We start from the raw sequence: 22,759 nt of genomic DNA, 5'->3' as shown, positions 1-22,759 counted from the left end.
TAAAATAGGAAGAGATGAAAGTGGTTCAAATGAGGCGAGTAGTTCTACTTCATTTCACATGTTCTTGTAGTAAGATTTTTTTATATCTTCATATACTGTGTATGTTTATTGGAGACAGTCTGAAAGGCTATACACCAAAATGTACACTGTGATGACACAGACCTAGAAAGTACAAGTGCAGGGCAGAGCAAGATGAGTACTTCCTTTCTAATTGATATACTACTCTAGTGATTATCTATTCACAGTATGTATTTCTTTTATAATAAAACTATAAACTGCTCATATCTCATAAACATAATTTAACTACTTTAAAAAAGAGTTCATTCAAATTACTGAGCTATCACGTGCTTTACTACAGATTCAAATATTACCTCATTTTTTGTTTCGTTTTTTCAAAAGTTTCCAAATTTTGAAGAACATGCCTTTCTGGCCATTCCAGAGGATTGGTTTCCATTAGACTTGAGGAATTAGGTTCCACTGGACTAAAATCTAAAGTGAAAGAAATACACAAAAGTCTGAAAAGTATTAACACACTGAATTTTGCTAATAAAAATGTGTATTTATAGACACATACATATGTACGTGTAACTGTGTCTATAAAGGTATACTTATCTTAGGCATTTATTAAAGACCTCTCTGATGGCCTAAACTGTGCAAAAGGCCATAGAAATGTTTGTTGCAAATAAAAATAAAATATCACCTCATAATAAAAGTAATAAGCTAAAATTCACAAAATTGTCTTAGCACTATTTAGGACTCCTATGGAATAAAAGCATAACTTTGCTATTTTGGGTGAAAATAGTTCTAAATGGAAAGAAGATAACTCTATAGAGAATATATTGGATATTCTGTGTGATTTTCATATTATAAATAGGAATTAGCACAAGTAGACCAAAACATTCATTGTTTAAAAAGAGATTACCTTATTCTCAAAACTACAATAATAATAGATAAGTTATGATGTTCTGATGTCCTGAGAAACCAAGATGCTTAAACATACACACCTTCAAATCACTAACATTCAATGTTATTTTCTACTAATCAAATATTATATGTAAGAGTGTGCTTATCTTTCTAGATAATATGCTGCAGTGAACTAATATTGAGATTGCTGATAATATTGAGATTTTCAATGAAAACCTAAAGGGACAGTTTCCATTCTTATTAGAAATTATTATTAATAGTATTAATATATTCAAACTGTTTTAACGCTGGCAAAATTACTAACTGTGCTACTTTTTGGATTGCAAAACTATGTGGTTTTAGAATTGTTATGAACACTGTTCTAATAAACTCACTGAGAATTACTGAACATTAGCTATTTGACTAACTATCAACATTAACAAAAATACTCATTTGAGGCTGGGCGCGGTGGCTCAAGCCTGTAATCCCAGCACTTTGGGAGGCCGAGACGGGCGGATCACGAGGTCAGGAGATCCAGACCATCCTGGCTAACACGGTGAAACCCCGTCTCTCCTAAAAAATACAAAAAACTAGCCAGGTGTGGTGGTGGGCGCCTGTAGTCCCAGCTACTCGGAAGGCTGAGGCAGGAGAATGGCGTGAACCCGGGAGGCAGAGCTTGCAGTGAGTTGAGATCCGGCCACTGCACTCCAGCCCGGGTGACAGAGCGAGACTCCGTGTCAAAAAAAAAAGAAAAAAAAATACTCATTTGAGAAAATAATGATTTGGTAGAGGAATTTTTTTTCCCCCAGAGACGGAGTCTCACTCTGTAGCCCAGGCTGGAGTGCAGTGGCATGATCTCAGCTCACTGCAACCTCTGCCTCCTGGGTTCAAGTAATTCTCCTGCCTCAGGCTCCTGAGAAGCTGGGATTACAGGTACATGCCACTATGGCCAGCTTAGTTTTGTATTTTCAGTAGAGAAAAAGTTTCACCACGTTGGCCAGGTTGGTCTCGAACATCTGGCTTCAAGTGATTCATCCACCTTGGCCTCCCAAAGTGCTGGGACTATAGGCGTGAGCCATCATGCCTGGCCTGGTAAAGCAATTTTTAAACAAGAAACACAAATGAAAATGAATGCAAACTGCTATCTTACTTTCTTTTATTTATTAAACTATTTAACCTTGAATAGTTTAAAATATTTTCAAAACCTGTATTGAATTGCCCTATCTAAACACCATCCAAATACAATACTTCACATTTTTTAGTAAAGGTGATGAAATACTATTTTAAAGAGTAATGAGCTTCATAATAAAATAATATGCTGCTGAATATCAATGTGGCTTTCTACTGAAAGTATAAAGAAAAATATCACTTACATTTCTGCACAGCTTCATGCTGAGTTCATAGAAGAATATAAGCAATCTTAAATAACAGTAAACATTAAATTGTTCCTAAATATTTCAATATAATATACAGCCTAAAAAATAAATTACATAGGCTAAATATTAAGAAATAGGTGGGAAAACATTCATATGTGTCATGTCTTTTGTGGAATCATTTAATACAATTCTTACAATAAAATAAAACACAATGTTTCATTTATGTGGCAGTCAAGACACTGGGCTATGCTGACAGCCAAAAAACACAAAGGCTCTCTGAGAAACCAAGAACACTGCTTTAAAAAAAAATCATTTTACAGGAGAAACACAGAAATAGACAATAGAACCAACACAATAGGGAAACAGGGAAAACTGACCTATAAAATCAAAAATTACAGCAAACAAAAAGAGATGACATTATGTGGTTAATGAATTCAGGCCATTATAACCTTATACACTTAAATATGAATAAATCACAAAGAAAATGTTATATTACAAATTAATGAAGCAAGAATTATAAATAAATGCCAGAAGATTCCTTTTAAGTGTTTGAAGTAATAAAATAATGATCTGATAGAATTACCTGGAAAACTTATTTATGCAGTGTGTTGATGTGCCCAGTGGTCCCATGCAAAGGAGATAGTTATTGTCGTTATTGTATTATGAGTTCAGATATCACATTTGACTTTGTCAAAGTCTTTAGCAACTTTGTGACAATGTGTAAATAAATGGTTATATTAGGCATTTTCTACATACTGACTTGTCACTTGTTACACATGCTAGGGTTTTTACCAAAAAATGAACAGATTAAATAACTTTATTAATTACTAACAATTAATATGGTTGCTTGCAAATGAGTCAGAATATGATATCTAATTGGCCGTAGTGTTTCTTTCATTATGTAATTTACAGGTAGATGTATTTATTCAAATCAAAGTGACAAAAGATGTTAAAAATCGCAACTTCATTCTTAGGAGTCATGCTCAAATGTATAACCTGTCAAATTTCAGTTCAGGTTCTAAAAATCTCCCAAGTTTCTTTCATTTGTTCAATACATACAATCTTAAAATGTGATCCAATAATTTTAAAAAACATTACAGGAAGAGAGTATAACAGAAAACAATGGAAACTGGGGAAGGTCTGGGAAAGTCTCTTTGAGAAAGTGACATTTAAATCAAGATCTGAAGAATGAGCGTCAGTTAATCAGGTAAAGGCTGAAAGAAAAGAATTCCAGGCAGAGGATACTGCATATATAATGTTCCTGAGGCAGAAAGAAATGTAAAGTGTCCAAGGAAAGAAAGGACTTCCTGTGATAAAAAGGAAACAGAAATGTACTGGTACTAGAATAAGTATGAAGCCAGATATCATTTAAGGTTTTTACAAACTATATGAAGGTTGATGCATTCTATGTGCAATTAGAAGCAATCAAGAAGGTCTGGGCAAAGGAGTGACATAATCTGACTGTAGATTGTGTTGATCCTTTGCTCAAACCTTTTTGATTTTAAGATGAGCTCTCCTGCAGCTCAGTGTCAAGCATCCTTTGTACAGGTAACTTTAAGATATATATCCTTAAACTTATATAAAAGTCCTAGCAATTATTTGAGCCCTTCCTATCTTTCAACCCTTATCTCCCATACAAATCCTCTGGTAAGCCAATCTCTCTCTCGATCTCGGTTTGCCTTTTCTTACCTCCATGACCCTGAATATGGTGCTTCTACCTGGCACATCTTATCTTCTATCTAGATCTTATGCATCATTCAAGACTTACATCAAGTTCCTTGGCTCCTAACCAGCCTTCATGACTATTCTACCCTACTTGCAGTTCTCTCCTCAAAATTCATATTTATTTAACCAGCACTTACTTTATACTAGGCAACTGCCTAAGCAATTTAAGAATAATTAATTTAATCTTCATAACAACCTATGTCATCCCTAATTTAAAGATAAAGAAGCAGAGGCAAAAAGATCAGAAAACATGCCCAAGGTCACATAGCAAGTAAGCTGCTAGTCTTGCTCCAGAGTCCATGTTATACATGGAGCTATGGTCTCTCACTTATTGAACACATCCCCCATTTACAAGTAATCTAATAATGTCTCCAGCACCTTTCAGATTACTCTGTACGCTATTTAACTTGGGTACTGATATGCAATGGTGATGATAATGATTAAAACAAGTAACATCTTTTTTGGTGTTTGTGTTAAGTGTTTTACAGGTATCAACTCATTCAATCCTCACAATAACCCTACTAATCCTCACAATAATCCTAATAAGTGGGTTATATTATTATTCCCATTTTAAACATGACGAAACAGGCATAGAGATGAATAACTTGCCTAAAGACATTTGGTTAGCAAGTAACAAAAGTGAGATTTGAACCCTGACAGTTTAGCTCCACAGCCTGTGTACTTAAACAGGGTTATTCAAATTTATCACAACACTGGAACTCAGGAAAGCAGAAAGAAATAAAACTAAATAATGAAATGATTTCCAGCCGTCTAAGTGAAGTCTGACTGTTCCTCCCCTACCGAATGTTAAATATGCGTCATCTTATCATATGGACTTTTAGCTCTATTAAATTTACTATGATTACTATGATTTACTAGATTTTGCTTTCCACACTTTGTGGAAATGTAGCTTAATAGAAATTCACACATTTCAGTAGCTTAGTAAGACTAAAGAGAGGCATCATCTTAAAGTGCTTCTTCCTTTGCCCAAAAGCAATTACACTGAACACAGTTAATGAAAAAAGTTACTAGAAAATTTACAACGTTTAAATAATGAGTAATACAGTTCATCACATATACATACATACTTGCATCTATATAAGTATCTATTATTATTTAAATCTGTGAAATATATTTTGATCTCACCAATACATTTTATAAGTTTTAATAATAAATGTCATAGTTGCCACACACACACACACACATACACAAAGAACTAAAATTTAAAGTAATAAAAAACTTACCATTTAATATATTGAAGGTTTTAATTTTGTCCATCTTTCTTGGAATCATTTTAGGAATCACAGCATCAAAATAATCTAAAAAGTGTTTCCTTGTGAGTACTAACAGGCTTTTGAGTTCAGCAACAGAAACTGTTTCAGGCTGTTTTGCCAACTTTCTCCTTTCTATAAGACAAATCAATACAATTGACTTATTTTTTATCCACTTTGGAGCTCATCTACTACTCTTTTGAGGAAAATATTTTCAGAAGTAAAACAAGTGAACTTCTCTAGTAAATCAACATTCCTGTTTTCAAGATTGTAGGCCTTCTTTCACTTTAATCCCATTTGCAGGTAATGGGAGAATTTCCAGTTAGGTGAGATAAACAGAAGTAATTCATTGATACTATAAGTTGATAACAGATAAGGGTAGGTTTACAAAAGCCTTCAGAAATATATTGCAGAGCATTAAAATGGTCTTATGTTCATGTTTATGCAGAACTAAAACTTGTTAGACTTTCAGTTAAATACGGTAGCTTGGCCACTTCCGTTTCTTCTTCTCAGAACCTAAAATCACAGCAAAGAAATAAAAAAGGAGAACAAAAGAAGGAATGACAAATAATGACATTTTTCAACAAATTTTGGAAGACATAAATGACAGCTGAGTGGTAAGTGAGTCTGCAAAGTAGAGGAAGAGTCGCCTTGGATGCCTGTAGAGAGGCACTACCAAGGAGTACAAAGTAGCTGGTGGTGAGATGCTGGACTGAAACAGGACTGGATGTAGCACAAGAAGTTAGAACTCCAGGTCCTTCCCCTACCCAACCCCCTATTCCTCAGAGTTAGGCACCACTGCTTGCATTTTTTTTTATTTTTCTTTGTATGGAACATCAGGTATATGAAAAGCTAGTATTGAGGCTGGGGTTAAAACTAAGGGATTAAGGAAAAGTCTATTCATTGAAAGGTTGGACTCCAAGCCCTGATACCACAAAGTTAACATCCACAAATGCCCCACTGGAAATATCAGAGGATTCTCCTTTGGTTAAACTGAATGCTGTCAGAGAAAAGAACTCTAGATAGCAACACTGGGGTGAAGTTAGGGGTAGAAGCTCATGAACCAAATGTTGAATTGTCACTTCACCAAACTATAGTGAAGCTTGACAGATATTACATTAGAAGTAAGCATACGAAACTTCCATTTCAAAATAGGATGGAAAGAAAAGAATATCCAGACATTTAAGGAAAGGTGTTGAGGGGGAGAGGCAGCTCTTTGTTTCCCTGTGCAAAGATTTGATTCAGTTAACACTTTCAGCTCCCCTCTTCCTTCCCATCACTCACTGAGCTAGTCATGAACAAAGCATGCTCTGATAGATTCTTCTGACTTTCATCTGAGTGAGCAAGTCTTCAGGATTTATTTTCTCTGCAGACTTCTGCTGCAGGGTTGGTCTGCAGTTGCCTAGCTCTGACAGTCATTCAGTGGCAAAGTTCAATGCTGGGTGTATGTATGAGGAGGCCAACTTGGCCATAGATCTAAAAAGCCATATCCTTTAATACAGCTTTCATCTATAATTTCTCTCCATCTGTATATTTCTTACATTTATTTTTCAGTTGGTTCAAATGTTGGGATGAGAAGTGGGTATTATTCATTGGAATCCCAAACTAAAAAACATCCAAAAGAGAGACTAAGGCAAACAAACAGAAAAAAGGGAGTCCAGCAGAAACAAAAGCATTGTAAAAAACTAAACAAAGTTTGCTATAATTTTCTCATAGACACATGAGAAGATACTGCACCCATGAAATAAGTACAGGATGTTTTGATATAGAAAAAAAAAATCAATGAACAAGAAATGACTCTAAAATTAAGCACACAAAAGATCAAATTTCAAAAATTCCATAGAAGAGCTGCAAAATAAAATGGAAGATATTCCCCCAAAACTAGAACAAAAACATAGTAATATGAAACAAGGAATGAAAATCAGGCATTCTGTCCAGAAAAGTTAATACCTAGTAAGAGCTCCAGAGAGACAGAGAGAGAGAGAGAGAGAGAGAGAGAGAGAGAGAATGGGAGGAACAAAATTATTGAAAGATAAAAAAAATTCAGATTTCAAGATATGACTCTCCCATTTAAATTGCCAATCAACTACAAAGCTCAATAAATGGGGCTGGTGGGGAAGAGGGGAAAGATAAATACAGTATGACTCAAAGTAAACCTTCTAGAGACAATGCTTCTGGAGACAAAGTTACCAGAAAGTGGGTAAAAACCAAACAAACCAAAATTAGATTACTGCAAAGGATAGGAATTATATTTGACTTCTCAACAGAAACACAGCAAAGCAGAAGACAATGAAGCAGTATCATTGAAATTCTGAGGGAAAATGATTTTTAACCTAGAATTTTATTCATGAAATAAATAAATTTTCAGACACGCAAGAACTCAAAAAAGTTATGCTCTATGAACTTTTGCTCAAAAAGTGACTGGAAGAAGTGCACCAACCGAACAAAGGCATAATCCAAGAAAAAGGAGAATAAGGGGTCTAGGAAAAAGAACATTCCAAAAGAAGAAAAGATGAAAGGGAAATCTTCAAGATACTAGCAAGTCTAACATGCAATCAGTCCACAGTCGAGCAAAATATGAAACACTCCAGGAAAGAAAACAATAGAGAAATAAAAAGGAACTGATGTATTTGAACACACAATGAATGTTAATGATAGGAGTGCAGCAGAAATGTTGGAGCCTCTGGAAAAACATAATAATGTTTTGTCTATACAGAAGAGTAGGCAAATTAAAAATAAGGTGATTATCAACCATAAGAAAAACAAAGAATTATATAAAAGAGATTTGATGATCATCATTTATTACATGGCTCTGCAGTAAACTTATTTATAAAATTATAATAATGTTAAAGCTAACCACTGATTTAACCACAATTCATGACTTCACTGTAAGAAGCAGAAAGAGAATGTGAAGATTACGTGGGAAAGTGAAGATTTTATCTTCCACAGTTAGATGTTAAGATAATGCCTGAAACTGATAAATCTAAGAAATAGCAGCATACGTATATTATTTGTACAGGGGTCCACCTGGAAGAGCTGAGGATAGCTGTCTATAAAGACAGGGACTGAAAGATGGGGAGGCATGGGTAACACACTGCTGTTTGCCTCTTGAAGCCTTTTCAGTATCATGTGATTTTTCAAACTATATCCACGTATTACTTTGATAAAAATAGTCTATTTTAAAACACTTCTAGTCTAGTAACATTTTCTTCCACAATAAAATAGTAACCTAAAAGTTCATAGAGAATTCAACGCAACACGTATTTATTAATTTTAAGAGCTTACTGCCTAAAAACCACTGTACTGTTTAGACACAGAGGATTAAAGCATTATTACATTACACTACCTGGGGTCAGCACATAAATAATGCAAGGGAGTAGAATAAGAAGGAGACAACCAGTGTCAAGGTTCTACTTTAGAACATCAGCTTCATGATACAAGCCTCTGTAAAATCCTGCATCACCAAGGTGGACATTGGTAGGGTCCTTCCAGATCTGACCCAAGGTAACTAACGTAACTTCCACAATCAAGAACATTAGGAACAGTAAAATGAGAGCTATAATATATTCTGTCTCTATTACATCCTCTTAGTGAGAAAATCATAAGCCTCATTGTCTTTTTCTGCACAATCTGCTGGGAGCCATTCCAAAACAAAAAGTTACCGATGGTTTGGTTTTATCTGGAAGATGTACAAAGTAATCTGCTTCAGAAATTACCCCCTATGTTTTTATTAATGTTAAAAATATACTCAAATCTGATTGGGCGTGTTGGCTCACTCCTGTAATCCCGGCACTTTGAGAAGCCAAAGCAGATAGATCACCTGAGGTCAAGAGTTCGAGACCAGCCTGGCCAACATGGAGAAACCTCATCTCTACTAAAAATACAAAAATTAGCCAGGCATGGTGGTACACGCCTGTAATGCCAACTACTTGAGAGGCTGAAGCACAAGAATCACTTGAACTCGGAAGGTAGAAGTTGCAGTGAGCTAAGATTGTGCCACTGCACTCCAGCCTGGGTGACAGAGCAAAATTCTGTCTCAAAAAAAAAAAAAATTATATATATATATACACACACACACACACACACACACTCAAATCTGAACCTGAACCTGACCTATATTTATTAAACCTGTCAATTATATTACAATTTGAAAAACAGAGTAAGAACCCATATTGACCTTAATGATTAAGAAATGGAGAGAGAAAACAGATAAAGTTTACAAGTTATGAGTAGGATAATTTACCTAGGCAAAACATCATCTCCACACAAGTGAGTTTGCATGTAAGTGGCAGATAAATATTTGAGAGAAAAACATTGGACTAAAGTCTAAAAATGAGTCAGCATAAGAATGCTGTTTTCCTAAAAAAGCTAGTAATTACTAAGGATTTATTAAAGAAAAATGTAGAAGCAGAACATCCAAAGGAATCAGCAGGTCGAGCATAAGCTTTGCACTGGGTTTTATACATTTAATAAAGATGTAAGGAACTCAGAGTAGACACTGCAATACTGGAGCAAAATGATAATACTGCTGTTTTCATACTTATCTTGTATCATACTGAACAGTCTTTTATTTAAAAATTGTTCAGCATTCTCAAGCCTTTTCTTGAAAAATCAGTGAAACAAGATTTTTAATATTTCCAAATACAGAAAGTTCTAAATGACCAACAAATTTCATAAAATATAAATCACAAGCTTATAAATTTTAAATATCATCATTCTAATTAAATAGTATCACATGTAATTTTCAAAATAAAATTAATGAAAATTAACTAATTTTAAAAATTAAGCCCTAACACATTTTATTTCATTTTTGTGTTATTTTAAAAAACAAGGCCGGGCGCGGTGGCTCAAGCCTGTAATCCCAGCACTTTGGGAGGCCGAGACGGGCGGATCACGAGGTCAGGAGATCGAGACCATCCTGGCTAACACAGCGAAACCCCGTCTCTACTAAAAAAATACAAAAAACTAGCCGGGCGTGGTGGTGGGCGCCTGTAGTCCCAGCTGCTCGGGAGGCTGAGGCAGGAGAATGGCGTGAACCCGGGAGGCGGAGCTTGCAGTGAGCTGAGATCCGGCCACTGCACTCCAGCCTGGGCAACAGAGCGAGACTCCGTCTCAAAAAAACAAAAAACAAAAAACAAACAAACAAAAAAAAACAAAGTGCCTCCATAGTGTTCTTAGTGAGTACATTTTTGTGCAAATTTTTCTAGCTATTCTTTCTAATTTAGTATTAGAAAAATACTGGAAAAAAGGAACAGGTCTACCCTGTGTTTTGCTGATAATTTGAGGAAATCTTTTTGAACAAGTTTTGTTTTTCTGGAAACACTATAATCTCTGTATGGATACTGAACCACTAATTTTTTTCCAAAGAGAGCTGTTCCCATCATATTCTTTAGTTTTCATCATGTACAAATAAGTTAACTGCATTGCTTTAAGTACTTTTCTTCACACTTCACTTATTTGAAAATCACTGAGGTAGACGCTTAAGACATGCTTACATTGGAAACTTTCTTTTGCGGTCATTTGCCTCTGCCTTTTGAGACACAGGCATTCTAAACAGAGGCATCTTTGTCTCCAAGTTTTTAATCCAGTATTAACTCTCTGGGTAGAGAAGAGATTTGTTCAGGAAGTATTTTCATCATAAATAGATTAACTGGATCATTAATCTGAATCAAGATTTAACGTTTCAGATTGCAAAATGTCCATTTCATGGACATACGCAGAGCTAGTGTCTCTAGCAGCAACTAGCTCTAAGGTCTTCAGTTTCAGGTTCCCACCTTACTCTTTGCCCAGTCTAGTGGCATCCCTACGATGTTTTTGTTTTGTTTTTGTTTTTTTTTGCATTTCTGTACCCTCTCCTGCTCTCTCACCAACTCGGCTGAACTTTTCACTCACACCTCTAGGCAGCAACCTAGTTATAGCTGTCATATTTCCCTTCCCACACAACCAGGAGGGATGGCCCTCTTGGGGTTAAATCTTCCCCTTTCACAAATAAGAGATGCACCAGCTTCAGAGAGGTCCCTGCTCCTCTGATGGTTTTTCTTTTTGGAAAGGTGAGGAACTGAGGTGAAGATGAAACAGTGGAGATGTTGAAGGAACTGAGTTATAAAAAGCTGCAGGAGGCTTATGGCAAGGAAATCAGGGCCTGACGGGTTTTTGGCAGGAATGTAGCAAAGTTAAAAAATGAATAATACTGAAGTCTGAAATAAACATTTTATATCCATAACAATACTGGTATTTCAGTATATATGTATGTGTGTGTCTATGTATTTGTTGGTTATAGCATGTACTACACTTTATTAAAAATGATTTGCCTTTCTAATTACGCTTTCCTTGAGCAAACATCATTTTCTTGGTTTAAAAGAAAAAAAAAAACACCAATGGTTAGAGGAGCTCAAGACTACACAATTACCCTGGATTTCTATAATTGAAAAAGTCTGTAATCTTTACATGAATAACTGAGACCAAGCATTCTAAAATTATCTTCTATTGCATAGGTCGGCTACTGAATTCACACTTTTAAAATATGTTTTTAAAGAAAAGAATGAGAGTTCTTATTTTATAATACATGTAATATATAATTCGAATATCTTTTTTTCTACACACAACTAAGGAGGACTCACAATTTGAATCAATTTCTTAGAAATTACATAACAATAAATAAGTTCAATTAGACAACAAATGAATGCTTAAAATTTGTATTAAAAAATAAGACTGATAGCCAAATTAACATGTAAAAGAGAAAACATGTGAAATTATGACTCTTTTCTAAATAAATCTATAATGCCAATGTCACTCAGCACATGAAATGTTCTTACTTATCACTGATGATCATTATTAAACTCTAAGAATCAATGCTCAAGGTAACACATTAATTTCCCTAAGACTTGCATTTTTTCCTATTTGTAGCATCCAACTTCTGCTACCAAAACTATATAAAAACATATTTTATCAAGAGTTCTACACTAAACAGAAAAATAAAACTTACATACCTTTTCTAGCATACAATTAAAAACAAATTTTGAAATACAAAATTTGCCTGATGAAGTATTTTTATAACTGTTAACAGTGATGTACAAATAAACAGAAATATTCTGAATCTAGTGAAAATATCTCTTCCACTCTACATCATCGCTATCAAAAATAGTTCTATAAATAAGTAGCGTAACTAAAAGATAAACTATATAAGAAAAAGTGTGCAAATAAAGGTAGCTTATGTCCGAACAAGTCAACATTTTTAGGGTAGGATGAAATATATAAATTGTTACTTACTTAGGCATTCTTTCAAAGCTAAAACTTGAACATTAGCTAACTGTTTCTCTCTTTGTACAATCTGCTCCCCAGAAAAATGTGGAAGTGATAACAAGTCAAAAGGAAAACCTGAGCAATAAGAAAAAAAAAAGGTCAACATTAATGATATCCTTTGCCAATAATTAGTACTCAGTTCCTGGGAAATGTGTTATAGCAATGATTTAACAAAAAAATAAAAATCAATCACTCACCTCTCTTGATCTTATATATTTCAAAGTAAATAATAATAATAATTAAGCAGCAGAAAATAAGCATACTCAATTATTTTACATTTTAAACATTGACCTGATTTTTTAATTGAGGGAATTAGATAGTAAAGTAGAATTCCCTGAATCACATTTTCTTCTACCTGATAGGAAATCACAGATAGGGAACGGGAACCAGTCTCTAAAGATACCCCCAAAAGCCACTGAATGAACCACATCTCCTGTTATTCCTTTTTGTGCAGTATCCTCCACAATGAATCCAACCTAGATAAATGTGCTGGATGGTCCTATGATAGCCTTAGCCGTGTCTCTCTCCCCATTCTTCATGCCCATAGTACTCAGAATAACTATAGAATGTACTGGAAATGTACTATCTTGAAATAGGGAGAAACTGCCCAGGATAGCTTGGGTTTTTTTCCTTTGTCCCCTAAAAGCAGGATGTCCTTTAAAGCGTTGCCCAATGAGTCACATGGCCCCTGAAATACAGAAGCCAAGTCAGGCTGCCTTTTGGGGTCCCTTAGCTGTGGTGCAAATGACACACATGCAGTCAAGACTCCATCTACCCTGGGAAGCTTTCCTGAGCCTTGGGGCCTGGCTCACAACAGATCCTAGACTTCTTTTGTCCCTTGCTGCCTATCTGTAAGTAATAAACCTGCTTCACATAACTTGCATGTGAGTGTGTTCTGTCACACTGGACTAGAACAAATTGGTAACCAGTACATGGTGGACCTAAATAGTAGCCCAGGGGACAGCAGAAAGATGTATTTAGACTCCTGTTACTGGTGGTTGGCATAGTGATGATCTTCCCTATTCTCCACGCTGTGGCAGTCCTCCCTTAAGATTGCTAATTATTGGATATGCTTCACACTATGTAACAAGGTAACGTAAACGTGACACTGAATGACTTCTAGCTAGGACACAGAAAGCCTTGCAGCTTCACAGAACAATTGCTCTAAGTCAGCAACCATATAAAAAGTCAGCCTAGGCCGGGAGCAGTGGCTCACGCCTGTAATCCCAGCAGTTTGGGAGGCTGAGGCGGGCAGATCATGAGGTCAAGAGATGGAGACCATCCTGGCCAACATGGTGAAACCCTGTCTCTATTAAAAATATAAAAATTAGCTGGGCATGGTGGTGCACACCTGTAGTCCCAGCTACTCAGGAGGCTGAGGCAGGAGAATTGCTTAAACCTGGGAGGCAGAGGTTGCAGTGAGTGAGGATTACGCCACTGCACTCTAGCCTGGTGACAGAGCAAGACTATGTCTCAAAAAAAGAGTCAGTCAGTCTACCCTAAGACCATGATGTTTTAAGGAAGCCCAAGCTAGCTGTGAGGAAAGGGCCTGTGGAGAGAAAATCAGACCTCATCTGTTCCAGCCATCTTAGCCCAGGCACCAAACATGGGTGTGAAGAAGCTATCTTAGACATCAAGCCCTGTGGAATCTTCAAATGACTGGAGCCATAGTGTATGTGACTGTAATCATATGCACGACCTCAAAATAGAAACATCCAGCTGAGCCCATTCAACCCACAGGACCATGAGAGATAATAATAAACTGCTATTTTTAAGCTAAATTTGGGATAGTTTGTTATGTAGCAATCGATAACCTAAATAATAAAGCCTGGGAAGAGGGAAAGATGGGCAATAAAATAGAACGTGTGGCTTGAGACAATGTAAATGAAAATGAGAAATATAGCAAAATACATGTATTTAAAGTGGAAAATACTAAAAATTTCATTTTTAGAAGTGAAGGCTGATCTACTAAATTTTACTAGGTATAATGTAAAAGGAATTTGCTCTTTGCACATTAAATTGTAAAAAAAGTCATAATATGTTTTAAATAAAAGGTAAATTTATGAAAGAGAATGGAGTTTGGGGAAAATAAATTCATTAAATTTTTAATATTTCTTCTACTTAAAGCCACATATGCTAACTATGCACACAAACAATGTAAACATGTTTTAATACCTAAAGTTAACACTTACTCAATTTGGCTTCTTCCGTCTTTGTTTTCATCTTTCCGTGAATTAAACTGAGTGCAAATGAGCCATTGATCTGGTTGGCTGAGTGAATCAATGTGGCTTTACATCTTCTATTGCCATTACCTTGTAACAAGAGATAATAGCTTGAACACTCTCCTTTCACTTCAACATCTGGAACTAAACAAAAACAGTTATCTTGTTAAGTATGGTAAAATTCAGCACACAACACAACAGAATCATACATTTGATCCATAGGATATAATAAAATTTTTATGTTATTTTAAAACAAGCTATTCATACATTCAGGGCTAGTAGTCGTTCATTTAATTGAGAAGGCTGTTAAGGCAAAAAATCATAACAAACAATTACAAAGCATAAATCTTTTATGTGTACTCATTCTTTAACTTTTGATGTGGCTTACCCGAGTTCTACAGTATATTTCTTAAATAACCACATCAATAATGTTTACAGCTTCCATTTCTTTAAAGGGGAATAAACTGACTCCTACAAACACACACAACTTAATTGATGGGAGCAGAAGGGTACAGCTATACTTGGGAGTAGCTTTTTGCTTCTTGCAGTGGGCATCCATAATGTATTTTACAGAGGGAATGGAGAGCATTCATTAATCTGGCATGCCAGTTATGTGAAGGTCAGTTAAGACAGCATCTAGTATATTTTAAAAGCAAATCAAGTGAGGGTTATAGTGAAGGTTGAAGAAAAACTGTGAAGCCTTTGAGATTAAAAATAGAAGTAGAATCTTTTTTTGTTGAAGATGGTGAGTTGGACATAAACATTTATATTCACTAGCTCCTGAAATTCCACTAAATGAGAATAAAGATATCTTAAAAATAGCATAAATCTACAAAAAACTAATATCTGGAAGAGACAACAACTAAAATTTGAAAGCAGAAAAGTATATGAACAATTGGCAACAAACTTCAATCTCTCCGCTGCTAAGGAAGCTGAGAAAAACAGCAGAGAAAGCCCCAAAGCAGCACAATTTATACATGCATCCTCAAGAGGTCTGGAATGGTGACCCCAGATGGCACTGGAAGCAAAACAAAGCTGGAATAGGAACAGAGTTTGAAAGTCAACTTGAGAAACAGGCCTCCTGATCCCTTATTCTATTCAGGCAAATGACTGTCAGAAGATTAGAGGTTTATTCTCTGGATAGGGTAAAACGAAGTGTCCTTGGCTTGAGATATATAAGACAGAGTTAAGGGCTGATTATCAGGGAATAAAAGTGAATGCTTACCTCTTTAAAAAGTTATCTATGTCTCTATTTCCCTTAAGTTTATTTTAGGGGCTATCAGGATGGCAGGGTGAGAAAGTCTGTGGACCCACTCCCCAGCAATACAAGCACAACTGGTGAAATGATCCTAAGGGTATATACCAAATTAAGAAACATTTATTCAGGAAAATATACTAAGATTAGGGTTGGGAAGAAGCAGGTTGGACAGACTGGAGCTTCTACCTATTGAGTCGGGAATGGGTTAGGAAGAAGCAGATTGTGGCTTAGTTTTTAAGAGTCCACAGGACTTCAGTCGCAGCCTGCTTCTCCCCACCCATTCCCAAAGCAGATGAACAGAAACTCCAATCAAAGTGACTGTGGCCAAAAAGATGGGTCTCCCTCTTCCCTCGCTTCCAATAAAGGGTTACAGCATCTCATGGGAAGGAGCAGGCTGTCAGCAACTTCTCATCCCCTCATTCTGAGTTGAAAAGACTAAATTCCTGATGCGTATGATGAGAATTCGGGGACTTCTTTCTCCACCTAGCTCCTACTCATAAGGTAGAGGTTCTATCCCAGGATAGGAAAGCTGAGAAAATAGGGACCCAAATTCCCCACCTCGGCGCATTCACAGGGCAGTTTCTACACTGGGAGAAGTATATAAAGAAGACCAGAAGCTACATGCTGGCCCAGCTACCAAAGTAGTGGCTCAGAGATTTTGCCCAGGGGAAGAGACCTTAAAACAGAAGGCCCTAAACTCTACCCAAAGAAACTGACTTCATCTGACTCAGATTGCAGTAAGTTGGAGCCTAAAGGGGGTCTCAAAAACTATGGAGACTTGGTAATAAGCAAATAAAAGGAGGCTGGTAGTTCACCTAATTAAGAGAAACAAGCAAAAGATCTAGTTCATTAGAGAGAACGGGGGAATGAGACAGCTAAGAAGCGTCATCTTGGTGTCAGAATTCAAATCAAAGAATGCCCACAAAAATGAATCAAATTTAAATGGATGTGGAACAATTTAAGCCCCAATGCATTGTCAAAAACAATAAAGCAATTAGTGAAGATGGCAATTAGTGAAGTATAAAGCAGCTACGTGTGACAGCAAATGAGACAGACAAAGAAGGTATCAGTGAAAGGGAAAGTGAGTCAGGCAGAGACCACTGGATTCCCAGGGTGAATCTGGCCACGCTGAAGGCTGCACCCTCTGAAGAGTGAAACCAAAGTCAAACAGACTTCATTAAAATTCATACTACAAGCAATACAAGCCCAACTCGTACAACAAATAAATATGCAAACAACAAGAAAACAAACCTAATAAGGGGGGAGAGAAATTATTAACCAACAACTACAATATATTACCTAAATTGTCATCTTTATCAAGACATTATGAGACATGCAAAGAAACAGGAATGTGTAATACCTACAGAAGGGGAAAAGCAAGTGATAGAAAATATTCGTGAGAGGTCCCAGAAGTTAAATATAACAAAGACTTCAAAGCAAACATTACAAATATGTTCAAAGAACTAAAGGAAACCACACTTAAAGAAGACACGAAAGGCATGATGGCAGTCTCATCAAATAGAGAATATAGATGAAAGGATATAAAATAAAAACCCGATGGAAACACTGGAATGGAAAAGTACAATAAACTTAACATTAGTCCTTTTAGACACTAATAATTCAGAGAAATCTGGGAAATTAACAAATACGTGGAAATTAAACAACACGCCAACAAATAACCAATGGGTCAAATACGAAATCATAATGGAAATTTAAAAATACTCTAAGATAAATGAAAGATATAAAGTTTATCAAATATAGCTGAAGTAGTGTTAAAGATCTCAATCAATAACCTAACCTTCTACCTTAAGACACCGAAAAAAGAGGAAGCCCAGCAATTCCACTCCCAGATTTATGCCGAAAATGATTTTAAGCCTGTACCTGTATATTCAGAGCAGCATTATTCATAATAGACTAAAAGTGTCAACATCCCAAATGTCCCTCAACTGATGTGTGGATAAAATGTGGTATATCTAAGTGATGAAATATTATTCAGCAATAAAGAGGATGATGTACTGGCATACGCTACAGCATGTACAGCATGGATAAACTTTGAAAACATTATACTAAGTCCAAGAAGCCAGCCATTAAAAACTAGATATTATATGATTACACTTTTATGATATGTCCCAAACAGTCAAATCTATACAGACCAAAATAGATACATGGTTGCTTAGGGGTAGGAGGAGGAATGGGTGGTGGAAATGCACAATGATTGCTAATGCGTATGGGGTTTCTTTCCAGGGAGATTAAAATGCCCTAAACTTGATTGTGGTGATAGTGGCACAATTCTGTGATTATATTTTAAAAGTCACTGAATTGTAAACTTTAAAAGGGTAAAATGTATGGTATGCATTATATCTCAGTAAAACTGTATTTTTAAAAATTATCTTAGGAATGTAAAGTTCTGCTTACAAAAAGAAAGTTCTTGACAGTACTTCAGTTCTTTAGAGACAACCACATAGCATATAAAAGATTCTTTTATATAGTATATAGAATGTCATATATACACATATATACATCCCAAAATACTAAAAAAGTACTGTAATTTTATTACAATAGCTACAGTTTATTTCAGAGATAGGAAGATACTGTGGGTTATAGTCTATTCCCCAAAACAATGATGAAGTAACAAAACAATTTTTACAATCAGATTGCTAGGGTGACATTAATTCTGTTCATAAACTGCAGTTTTACAACATGAATTTAAATAAAGGTTATTAGAAAAGAAAAACACTCGTTGTTACCAGTTTTATTTGAAATTAAGGTTTGCCAAAAGATACAGTGACCTTAATTCATTTACCATTTTAGCTACTTGCTGATTCGACTTATATATATCTCTTCTATCTATGACATTCTTTCCACATGTATTTTAAATCTCATCACCTTTATTTGCATTTTAATTACTGAAGCTTGTAATTACAACAATCTTATTTTCCTCAAAAGAAAAATATTTACTGTAAAGAATTCTCCTAGCCATAATGACTCTGCAGTCATTTAAAAAATGTTGCTCCAGATTTGGCAGGTGTTAATTGAAGACTTATTAAATAACTTTTATGTAAATGCCACAGAGAGTAACAGATTTACAATTAGCATAGTTATTCCAGCCTCATCATTCTTCCTACAGTAATAAGGGAAAATGATTACTAAAAAAAAGTCTGTCTATTTTCAACTGCTATGTTTATTTACATTATCATTTGATAAGGTGTTAGCTTGTATGCCCCTTCTCCACCAAAAGCATACATATATTTTGGATAATACTATACAGATAAAATGGGAGAAGCAGAAACTACCAAGTGTCTATTAGTTGCATCAAAGTTTACAGATAAAACATAAACCACAATAAAGTCTTATGTCTTTATTAGTATTAGCAAAAAAATTCTTTTTTTTTTTTTTTTTTTTTTTTTTGAGGCGGAGTCTCGCTCTGTCGCCCAGGCTGGAGTGCAGTGGCCGGATCTCAGCTCACTGCAAGCTCCGCCTCCCGGGTTCACGCCATTCTCCTGCCTCAGCCTCCCGAGCAGCTGGGACTACAGGCGCCGCCACGTCGCCCGGCTAGTTTTTTGTATTTTTTAGTAGAGACGGGGTTTCACCGTGTTAGCCAGGATGGTCTCGATCTCCTGACCTCGTGATCCACCCGTCTCGGCCTCCCAAAGTGCTGGGATTACAGGCTTGAGCCACCGCGCCCGGCCAAAAAAATTCTTATATAATAAAAATCAAGTTATATTCTTTGTCAGTAAGTTTCTTAGTGGTTCTTAAAACCCTGTAACACTCATTTTTAATGGTTAATATGAAAACAAAATTATAATAATCTAAAGGATAAATAATATTCCACATGATAGAAGGAAAAAAAATATCCCAGGACTATGGGGCAAACAGGATATTCTAGGTAAGTGAATATTCTGACTGATAGTTATTATACATGTTCATAAAGAAAAGGCAAAATAATATAACCAATTATTTTATTTTATTTTTTCTTTTTTTTATTTTATTATACTTTAAGTTCTAGGGTACATGTGCATATCGTGCAGGTTTGTTACATATGTATACTTGTGCCATGTTGGTGTGCTGCACCCATCAACTCGTCAGCACCCATCAATTCCTCATTTATATCAGGTATAACTCCCAATGCAATCCCTCCCCCCTCCCCACTCCCGATGATAGGCCCCGATGTGTGATGTTCCCCTTCCCGAGTCCAAGTGATCTCATTGTTCAGTTCCCACCTATAAGTGAGAACATGCGGTGTTTGGTTTTCTGTTCTTGTGATAGTTTGCTAAGAATGATGGTTTCCAGCTGCATCCATGTCCCTACAAAGGACTAAAACTCATCCTTTTTTATGGCTGCATAGTATTCCATGGTGTATATGTGCCACATTTTCTTAATCCAGTCTGTCACAGATGGACATTTGGGTTGATTCCAAGTCTTTGCTATTGTGAATAGTGCCGCAATAAACATACATGTACATGTGTTTTTATAGCAGCATGATTATATACTGGGTATATAATCCTTTGGGTATACACCCAGTAGTGGGATGGCTGGGTCATATGGTACATCTAGTTCTAGATCCTTGAGGAATCGCCATACTGTTTTCCATAATGGTTGAACTAGTTTGCAATCCCACCAACAGTGTAAAAGTGTTCCTATTTCTCCACATCCTCTCCAGCACCTGTTGTTTCCTGACTTTTTAATGATTGCCATTCTAACTGGTGTGAGATGGTATCTCATTGTGGTTTTGATTTGCATTTCTCTGATGGCCAGTGATGATGAGCATTTTTTCATGTGTCTGTTGGCTGTATGAATGTCTTCTTTTGAGAAATGTCTGTTCATATCCTTTGCCCGCTTTTTGATGGGGTTGTTTGTTTTTTTCTTGTAAATTTGTTTGAGTTTTTTGTAGATTCTGGATATTAGCCCTTTGTTGCAAAAATTTTCTCCCATTCTGTAGGTTGCCTGTTCACTCTGATGGTAGTTTCTTTTGCTGTGCAGAAGCTCTTTAGTTTAATTAGATCCCATTTGTCAATTCTGGCTTTTGCTGCCGTTGCTTTTATAACCAATTATTTTAATAATCATTCCAAAAATGAAATAATAAAACAAAATCTAGTTTCCAATGTAGGCATCTTAGGAGGCTACACTCTTTTCAACAATGAGATCGCTGTTTAACTCTAGACTTAACTTTTGAAACAGCCCTTAGTGCCAGCTGGGGAGGCACAAGAAAAAAAAAAATCAATCTAATTACTTTATATGCATAAAGTATCTTAAAAAATGTATTTCCTAGCCTGACACCCCATCATATTCATCAGACTAAGCTTTGAACAATTTAGCATAAAACTAGGCTGCCACTGACAAAATGACTGTGGCTCAATTTTTTAAAAAATCTAAAAGAGTTTAAAAAATGACAGTACTGGCCGGGCGTGGTGGCTCACACCTGTAATCCCAGCACTTTGGGAGGCTGAAGTGGGTGGATCATGAGGTCAGGAGATCAAGACCATCCTGGCTAACACGGTGAAACCCCATATCTACTAAAAATACAAAAAATTAGCCGGGCGTGGTGGCACACGCCTGTAATCTTAGCTACTCAGGAGGCTGAGGCAGGAGAATCGCTTGAACCCAGGAGGGGGAGGTTGCAATGAGCCGAGATCACGCTACTACATTCCAGCCTGGGTGACAAAGCAAGACTCCGTCTCAAAAAAAGAAAAAAGAAAAGGAAAAAAGAAAAAAGGATAGTACTGTTGAGTAGGTGTATAACTCACTACTGTGAAAATTATAAAAACACAGGATTTATAAATTCCACCATGACTATTTTAAACAATTAAGTAATATTAGGGTCATAAACTATACACATTTCCTCTTAATTGCAATATAAAAAAATACACAATTTGAAAGCTACAATGAATAGAGAAGCCATTCAGAAGATATTTCCAGATCTTATTCATTATGAACAGCAATTATTTCTTTGTTGTTTCACAGACATAGAAGCATATAAGATTGGAGAGAATAACAAAAAGCTACTGCAGAATTTAGAAAGAGTGTACCTTCCATTACCAATTTGATTCAAACACGTTTGAGATATAGTAAGCAAGTAGTAGTATCCTCATTTTCTAGATAAGGAATTAAAAGGCCTAAAGCAGTGATTCTTAAATTTTTTCTGCCTCAAAGCATCTAAAGGATTCTTCAGTAATAGTGATGTCACCTAGTGTTGGGGAAAGCACCACCTAGGGCAGAGGTTCTCAATCTTGGATATACATTTGAACCACCGAAGATGCTTTAACAAACCACTGACACCCTGGGTCCACCCCAGAGATTTGGGTTGAATTATTTTCAGGTGGAGCTCAGCTTGACCTTTTAAAATAACTGTCAAGGTGATTCTAATTTACAGCTGGTATTAAGAATCATTGAACCAGAGAGAGAAACAAAACTCTGCATTTAGACTGAAGGACCTAAATGATTCTTAGAAAAAAAGTGATTCTTTAAATAACTTTAAATAACTGTCAAAATGATTCTAATTTGTAGCTGGTGTTAAGAATCATTACGCTAGAGAGATAAATAAAACTCTGCATTTAGGTTGAAGGACCTAAATGATTCTTACAAAAAGTGATCCTTACAAAAAATAAAAAACTTTAATAGTGTACAATTACATATGTATTTACATATGTACAAATATTAAGGTCTAATAAATTTCGGGAAATGTAAACAACTTTGCATCCATCA

At 35.8% G+C, this 22,759-nt stretch overlaps 1 protein-coding gene across 2 annotated transcripts in view; it reads right to left on the bottom strand.

Annotated features, from left to right (window-relative positions):
• Positions 1-22,759, bottom strand: part of MTBP (MDM2 binding protein) — a 78,963-nt gene that overhangs the window by 21,822 nt on the left and 34,382 nt on the right. For both annotated transcript variants that reach the window (XM_033202737.1, XM_033202736.1), the window contains exons 12-15: positions 14,770-14,943; positions 12,545-12,652; positions 5,249-5,410; positions 372-489 (exon numbers count right to left, since the gene is read on the bottom strand). In XM_033202737.1, coding sequence (XP_033058628.1) covers positions 372-489; positions 5,249-5,410; positions 12,545-12,652; positions 14,770-14,943 — 562 coding nt within the window. The remainder of the gene's footprint in view (positions 1-371; positions 490-5,248; positions 5,411-12,544; positions 12,653-14,769; positions 14,944-22,759) is intronic.

This window comes from Trachypithecus francoisi, unplaced genomic scaffold (genome assembly GCF_009764315.1).
Source record: "Trachypithecus francoisi isolate TF-2019V2 unplaced genomic scaffold, Tfra_2.0 Lachesis_group7, whole genome shotgun sequence".
NCBI lineage: Eukaryota > Metazoa > Chordata > Mammalia > Primates > Cercopithecidae > Trachypithecus > Trachypithecus francoisi.
The sequence above is the reverse complement of the archived record's forward strand: the minus strand, read 5'-3'. Positions and strand labels throughout refer to the sequence as shown.